Genomic DNA, 8,094 nt, shown 5'->3' with positions numbered 1-8,094 from the left:
ACAGACTATATATTCCATGCCAGAGAATCTCTGTTCGTTCCAGGGGAGCTAAGGAGGCATCTTCCTGTGGGGACATTCTCTTGAGAGTCACAGCATAGTCCTGGGCTGGGGGTTCCTCAGCCTTTGTGTGCGAACTCTGGAGCCTTGATCTGTCTTGCCTTTGATGCCAAGCTCTGAGAAGGTTGGCTGGGGGGACAGTGGGTCTCTCGGCTTCTCTGCTGCAGGGCCCTCTCTGACTTGCTAGCTGCAGTCTGACTTTGCACCGAATACTTGCCGTAGATCTGGGTGTGGGTCTGAGCCTATGGCAAGAGGAAGGAGGGAATTAGGGTAGAGCACGCAGAAAGGGGAGAGGCCAAAGGCTTGTAAAAACAAGGGAAGGGAAAAGCAAGATGGTGAAACATGGCATCCTAGATTTGCTTGTTAGGAAGGACAAGGGTGTTCATCGCCTCTCTTTAGTCTCACGAGCTTCCTTGCAGGTCTGGGTCACCACCTAAAGCTAGTGCACCCACCCTGGCCACGAAGTAGCCCGCTCAGGATTCCAGGTCTTCCCGGATACAGATATACACAAAGATGGAAGCTGGGCGAATACTAGTGCCGTCCTTGGAGAGCAGGTGGATGTGGCGGTAGCCTGGAGAGGGACAGGGGACAGCAGTAGGAAGGTAGCCAGAGCCTAGGTACTGACCAGGGCACCGAGGGCTGGCTCACCTTGCTGCATACAGCTCCAAGGTAGGGTGTACTGACCAATAAAGTCATGCCGGGATTTCCAGTTGTAATCCTTGACCACAAAACGCACCATGGCAAGTTCAGGCACCAGGATCCTGAAGCACAGCGTCTGCCCCCAATACGGATTGAAACCTGAAGAGGGGGCAGGAGGGAACGTGTGACCAGAACCCTCCTGTCTTTAGGCCCATGCCGGGTTGCCTTCCTCCTGTTTCTAGTCAATTTAGGTAGCAACTAGTAGTTTATAGGTAAGTAAGCTGGGGCTCAGAATGGCAAGCATTGGCCTTCCTGCAAGCAGGAAGCTAGAGCTCTGTCCAGTTCCCTACTGCCTACCATGGGGACAGAGACCATGCCCACTGGAGAGGTCAGAAGGCCACAGTGGGTGTGTTCTCACCAGTTCCTGGGCACTGCCAGCCTCTCACCATTGTTCTCCACATAGTTGGTCTCCTGCCGGGTTGTGTCGGGCCGGACGCCAAAGATCTCCACTTTGACAAATGGATCCACAATGGACTTCTCTTTGGTCTCATTCACTTTGGGGAGTTTTTGACCACTAATCACCTGCAAGCAAGGCCCTGGAAGCTCACAAGTCCCTGCCCAGCCCAGCTCCCCCACCCCACCACAACCTAGAAATCACAGGGCTCTGCACTGGGGATTTCAGGTTTGCAAAGCTAATCCTCTGTGGGAAATGTATTTCCTTTGGGTAATTCCATCTGTGATTGCAAACGCATCCAAGTAGAAAGGCAGCAGGGTTTGCAAGCAAGCATGCTGACGGCAGCAGCCTTCCCAAGCACCTACTGTGCACCAGGAGTTGTCAGCATTTCCCTACACAATCCTGGAAGAGCTGTGTTATCCCCTGCTTCGCACGTGAGCCTCCAGAGGAGGCTTGCCCAGCTAAAGCTAGGACGCTGGCTCCAAGGTCTATGCCCTTTAGCAATTAGTGCCTCTCATACAGACCTTTGATTCAGGACCCCCTGGCAAAGCCTTGTCACCTGCCTCTTCCTCCCACTGCTGTCGTCAGTGGCCCAATCTCCTTCCAGGGGTTTCACTTCCTATCCTACCTGGACCAGGAGCATCTGGGCCTTGAAAGGGCTGAGGGGCTTCTCCGGGTGGAAGGAGCTCTGCGGATCACACAGGAACTGGGGCTTTAGCACGTAGCCGCAGGCACCATTCTGCTGGAAGAGCCCGTCACAGATATCCATTTCCAGCCCTGCGGTCTGCATGTTCATAGCCACTGAGGGCCCCGGGAGAAGAGAAGAGAGACACTAGTCCTGAAGGCCTTCTAGCCCCATTTTTTGGGAACTGAAGAAGGCAGGGACTCAGGGCTGGCATCGTGGTGCAACAGATCAAGCACCACTTGCAACCCAGGCTTCCCATACTGCAGTGGTGGCAGCCCTGCCTCTGCTCCGGCTCCCTACTTCTGTGTCTGCAAAGGGAGGGTAGATGGCCCAAGTGCTTGGGCTCTTGCCCCTCAAATGAGAGATCCGGGTGAAATTCCTGGCTTTGGCCTGGCCAAGCCTTGCCTGCTGTGGCCACTTGGGGAGATTGACAAGATTTTCTTTCTGTGTATAGCTCCCTCCTCTGTCACTTTTGCTTTCAAGTAAGTAAATATAAAATCATAATAGTCAAAGAAGACAGGTGCCAAGTGGAAGCATGTCTCAGGGACCACCCTGCATAGAGCATCTTTCTCAGCCCAGCATTTAGGGTATGGATTCCCCTGGTGCTTCTCCCAACCCATGCCCCGAGTGTGCTGCCCCCTCACCCATCTGACAGCCAGCATTCCAGAGTTCCTGGGGATTATAGTTGGAAGAGTCTGTTCTCAGGCCGCTGGGGTACACCCGGCTTAAATGCGTGGCGTTGTGCTGTACAAACTCATTTCCTGTAAGAGAGATAGGGTTGGAGCCTCCCCCAACCTTCGCCCCCAGGACCCTGTCCAGCCCCTCCTCCCCAACCTCTGAGCTGCTGCAGGAAGTCACAACATGCCCCTCCAGTCCGCCCGTGCTGAGCAGTTTCCTCTGTCTCTTCCGCCCTGAGGAGTTCCTTAGCTCTTCTGTCTCTCTAGCTCCTTGCCGTCTTAGACTTACCTGCCTGCCCATCATACCTAAACCTACCAATCCTACCCTCCCTGCCCTCCCTTTCAATCCTGACCAGCCTCCTTGACCAGGTTCTTGGCCTTGGTCTCCGAGAAGGACGACATCTCGTAGAAGTGGTAGTTCTCCCTTGAGTGCGTGAAGCTGTGGAATGAGACAGACTGCAGGTAGATCACCAGGGCAGAGAGATCCGGACACAGGATGGGCTTGGATCTCTGAAGGAAACAGTGGAAAGGCAGATGGACTTGAACCCTTGGCAGTCTGAAAGGGACAGAGCTAATGCCCAGCCGACCTAAGCCTCTGCCCACAGCCTCCCGCTGTATTCTCCCTCCTGCCTCACCTGGTCACCTGCGCTGACACTGGGAAGGGGCACAGGATGGGTAACAGTCTGGGCCACACTCTGACAACAGATAGGCGGCCAAAACGGTGGACACAGCGCAACCTGGCGGTGGGAGTGGGAATAAAGGCAGTCTGTGTCTACTGCTGGGATCTGTTTCACCTCCCGGCTTGGGGGTTCTATTAGGTCACCCCCTGGGTAGCAGGCTTTCAATTTGTGACTCTTTTTCAATAGAGCAGACAAACCTCATCCTTCCTACTACTCTTCTTTCAAAACAACTGAACAAGAATCAGGTCAAAACGAATTGCGGTAGATAAGGTATGTAAGATAGTCACAGAAGCCACAGCCAGCGACAGTGTGGGTCCCAGCGAGCATCTTTGGATTTGTCTCCTGATTTTCCATTTCCAGTCCTGGATACTGCAGCAGGTTGGACACCACAACCCCAAGGCAGGACCAGCTAAGCTACAAGTCAGTTGGCTGGGTGAGCCAAACAAGTGCACAAGAAAGCCATGTGGGCTTCACGTCAGGATGAGGACGGGAATCACCAGTTCCACCTCTTCTCCCACTCCTGCCCTGCCTGTAAGGAGACCTTCCCTCTACGCCCTTGCACAGCCTTCCCAGACCCTTCACCTCCCATACCTCAAACATCTCTCCCTCCTCTTCCTTTCTCTCTTCTAATTCATCTTTTCCAATAAACTTTCTCTAATTAAATCATTTTTAGTCGAGCTCACTGTCAGTGTTTACATATCCCTACTTCATGTAACAAGGCTACACACACACTCCCACATCAGTTTTTCAAACTGGGACTAAGGAGTATAAAGATGTCTCAGGAGTCAGCTGGGGTGCCCAGGAGAGAGCTAAACAGGAGCTTCAATGAAGAGGATTGTGAATCTACCTATCTTGTTTAGTGCTCAAGTGTCCATGTTTAAAATTACACTTAAAGAAAAGGCTCTCGTGTGCCTGGTGCAATGGCCTAACGGCTAAGCCCTCACCCTGCATTCACTGGGATCCCATATGGGTGCTGGTTCATGTCCTGGCTGCTCCTTCCCATACAGTTCCCTGTTTGTAGCCTAGGAAAGCAATAGAGCATAGCCCAAAATCTTGAGACCCTGCACTCATGTGGGAGACCTAGAAGAATCTCCTGGCTCCTGGCTTCGTATTGGCTCAGCTTCTGGCTGTGGCAGCCACTTAGGGAATGATCCAGCATTCTGTCTCTCCTTTTCTTTATAAATCTAACTTTCCTGTAAAAAATAAATCTTTTCAAAAAAAAAAAAAAAAGAAAGAAAATGCTCTTAAGTCTCTCAAAATTGAAAAATCATGGCAATATAGCTCTATACATGTATAGTAATAATATAATACATAATAATGCCATGTATGTATCCTTTTTTAAATATTTATATATTTTTATTGGAAAGTCAGATTTACAGAGAGAAGAAGAAACAGAGAAAGATCTTCTGTCTGCAGGTTCAGCCCCCAATTGGTTGCAATGGCTGGAGCTGAACCAATCTGAAGCCAGACGGGGAGGGGTGGGGGGATTCCCAGAGCCTATGAAACTGTATCACATAATGCAATGTAATTAATAAAACATATATATATATTTTAAAATCTGAAGCCAGGAGCTTCTTCTGAGTCTCCCACGTGGGTACAGGGTCCCAAGACTTTGGGCCATCGTCTACTGCTTTCCCAGACTACAAGCAGGGAGCTGGATGGGAAGTGGAGCAGCTGGGTATAAATCAGCACCCATATGAGATCCCAGCATATGGAAGGTGAGGACTTTAGCCACTAGGCTACCACACCAGACCTGCAACATATGCATTATTATACCTGTCAAAGGATGGAAGGCCCATCTTGCCCCTGGCCCTCTACCCTGCAGCACTCTAATCTCTATTGGCTTCCAGCCAGGTAGGCTGACCACATAACACACTACACACAGCACGCCCACTCCCAGCCTGACAGGTAGGCCATGTAGCACCTAGCCCATCTACTCTCAGTCTGGCAGGCAGGCCACACTGCACACAGCACACCCATTTGCAGCCTGGTAGGTAGGCCATGCTGCACACTGCACACTCACGCCCGGCCTACCTTCCCCTTCTTGTTCTTTCTGGGATGCAGCTCAGTCTCTGAGTGGTACTTGGGCTCCAGCTCCGCCTCTGTCCCCAGCTCACTCTCTAACTCCTCTTCCTTGTCCTCCATCTCCACCTCCAGTGTTAACTTTTTCCCCTTCACCAGGATTTTCCTTCGAAGCTCCTAGGGAACAAAAGTGAAGGGACCCATCTATCCATCTGCTCTGGGACCCTCTTGGCCATCCTGCAGAAGCCAGTGCTCTCAAAGACAGAGGATGTGTGCAGCAGAGATTTCCCAAGGAAGAGACGTACTGCCTGATAGATGTACCAGGAATAACTGACTGGTAGGAAAGTCAGAGTGAAACAGAGATCTTCCATCTGCTGGTTTGTTCCCCAGATCCTACTCCATGGGATTCCCTTGTTGTTAAATAAAATTAAGACAGCTCTATTCATATGGAAAACAAAATAATGTAAACATTTACCTAATGTTTGGCACACCAAAAATGTCTTTAGGGACCAGACTTGTGATGTGGTTGGTTAAACCTCCTGTGATACTGACATCCACATGAACATTGGTTTCAGTCCCTGCCACTCCACGTGTCGTCCAGCTCCTTGCTAATGCTCCTGGGAAACCAGTGCAAGAGAGCCCCAGTTCTTGGGTCCCCTGCCACCTGTGTGAAGTACATGTATGAGATCTGGATTAAATTCCTAACTCTGGGTTTTGGCTTAGCCCTGCACCAGCTGTTGTAACAAGTTTGGGAGTGAATTAGCAGATGGAACATCTCTTTCTCTCCTTCTCTCTCTGTAACTCTTTCAAATAAATAAATCAATCTTAAAAAAAAAAAAAAGATTCACAGGTAGGGGCAGGCATCTAGTGTGGCACCTTAAGTCACCACATGGGGGCGCCAGCACCCTGTAGCAGAGCTCCTGGATACACGGCTCAGCTCCGTTTCTGGTTCCAGCTTCCTGCTAACACACATCCTGGGATGTAGCATGAGCTGGGAATTAGTGTCCCTGCCACCCATGTGGATAGCTGGATTAAATTTCAGGATCCTGGCTTTGGCCTGGCACAATCAACCCTAGTTGTTGTGGACATTTGAAGAGTGAGACAGCAGGTAGATCTTTCTCTGTGTGTCCCTATCCATGTCTTTGTGCTTCTCAAACAAATCAAAATGTAAGGGCCAGCACTGTGCTATTGAGGGTTGGGCTGCCACCTGCAGCGCCAGCATCACATGTGGGGGTACCAGTTCAATCCCGGTTGCTCTGCTTTGGATCTGGCCACCTGCTGGTGAGCCTGGGAAAGCAGCAGTGGCCAAAGAATTAGGGTCCCTGAACTCATGTGGGAAACCTGGATGGAGCTCCAGGCTTCTGGCTTCAGCCTGGCCCCACTCCAGCCACTGAGGCCACTTGGGACATGAACTAACAAATAAAAGATCTCTCTCTGTATCCCTAAGTCTACCTCTCCAATAAACAAATCTTTAAAAAAAAAAAAAAAAAGAATGAATGAATGAATGAAAGAAAAGAAAGAAAGAAAAGAAAACCCTTTCTTCAGTGCCTGCTACTATGAGTCATCTCACAACTGGAGTTTTGGGGATTCACCCTCTGTTAGTCACAGGTTATTTGACTAATTTGACTCCTTCCCCCAACCCCAGTGGGTAACTTGGCAATTAACTCAGAATTCAAAGTCCTCAACCCAGCAGTCCTGCTCCTAGGAACCTATTTCAAAGAAAAAAACGAATGAACAAAGTGGTGCATACAAGTGAAAAATCACAATCTAAATGTCTGCCAAATGCACCACAAGTAATTCATGGCCCATGACATTTAATGAAACAACACAGAGCTATTAAAAACAACAATTGGATGCGAAGATATCCATGATATATATGCAATGTGAGATAGATAGAAAAGGGACATAGAGGGTAAACACTTAGCCTGTCACGTAAGACACTGGTGGAATTACCCATTCCCTACTTTGGAGTGCCTGGATTGAATACCCGGCTCCGCTCCTGATTCCAGCTTCCTGCTAATGTAGACCCTGGGAAGCAGTGGGTGGGCTCCAGTAACTGGGTTTCTGCTACAGAAACGGGAGACTTGCATTGGGTTTCCAGGTCCTGGATTCAGTCTCACCTAATCTGGGCCATTGTGGGGATTTAGGGAGTGGATGGGACCTCTCTCTCTCCCCTCTTCTTTTTTTCTCTCTATCTCAAATAAATAATTTTTATTTAAAAAGGTATATGGAGGATGATGCCACTCATAGTTTTAAAAACAATGAAAATGTTTATATAAGCATTTTAAAAACCCACTGAGAGATGCTAATATGGTCAGGATTACAATGGAGGGATTTCCCTTTCTCTGTGTTGTTTTGTCATGTAATCTACAATTATGAACTATTAGGAAAAAATAAGATGCATTGTGAAAAAAGAAATATAGCTCACTAAAAATGCAGAGAACTGGGGCCAGCACTGTGGCAGGGTGGTTTATAACACTACTTGCAATGCCAGCATCCTAGATGGGCACCAGTTCGAGTCCTGGCTGCTCCACCTCTGATCCAGCTCCTTGGATTCACCTAAGGAAACAGAGGCACCATCGGTAGACTCAGATGGAGTCCCAGACTTTTGAATTGGGCGTGGCCCAACCCTAGTCATCATTGTGGCCATTTGGCGGCATGAACTAACAGATGGAAGAGACTGTCTCTCTCTCCCTCTCTCTCTCTGTAGCTCTTTCAAAAAAAAAAAAATTAAAAAATTAAAAGAGGCTGATTAAGGGTCTAGCATCATGATGCATAAGGTTAAACTGCCACACAACTTAGCATTAAAAATTTTTTTGAGCACTACAAACAGGAGTCCATGCTCAGTTGTGTTTTTTAAAAGTAAAGAGCAAAAAAATT

At 49.0% G+C, this 8,094-nt stretch overlaps 1 protein-coding gene across 4 annotated transcripts in view; it reads right to left on the bottom strand.

The window, feature by feature from the left end:
- Positions 1–189: 189 nt before the first annotated feature.
- The window catches only part of PLCD4 (phospholipase C delta 4), a 30,070-nt gene continuing 22,165 nt past the window's right edge, over positions 190–8,094 (bottom strand). For 2 of the 4 annotated variants that reach the window (XM_058665012.1, XM_058665014.1), the window contains 9 exons: positions 5,227–5,391; positions 3,148–3,249; positions 2,866–3,022; positions 2,480–2,596; positions 1,779–1,951; positions 1,143–1,278; positions 706–855; positions 510–628; positions 190–299 (listed from right to left, as the gene is read on the bottom strand). In XM_058665012.1, coding sequence (XP_058520995.1) covers positions 531–628; positions 706–855; positions 1,143–1,278; positions 1,779–1,951; positions 2,480–2,596; positions 2,866–3,022; positions 3,148–3,249; positions 5,227–5,391 — 1,098 coding nt within the window. In that variant the 3' untranslated portion in view covers positions 190–299; positions 510–530. Of the gene's footprint in view, positions 629–705; positions 856–1,142; positions 1,279–1,778; positions 1,952–2,479; positions 2,597–2,865; positions 3,023–3,147; positions 3,250–5,226; positions 5,392–8,094 lie in introns of all 4 variants that reach the window. The other 2 variants (XM_004577231.2, XM_058665013.1) reach the window with 2 other exon arrangements.

Source organism: Ochotona princeps, chromosome 5, assembly GCF_030435755.1.
Source record: "Ochotona princeps isolate mOchPri1 chromosome 5, mOchPri1.hap1, whole genome shotgun sequence".
NCBI lineage: Eukaryota > Metazoa > Chordata > Mammalia > Lagomorpha > Ochotonidae > Ochotona > Ochotona princeps.
The sequence above is the reverse complement of the archived record's forward strand: the minus strand, read 5'-3'. Positions and strand labels throughout refer to the sequence as shown.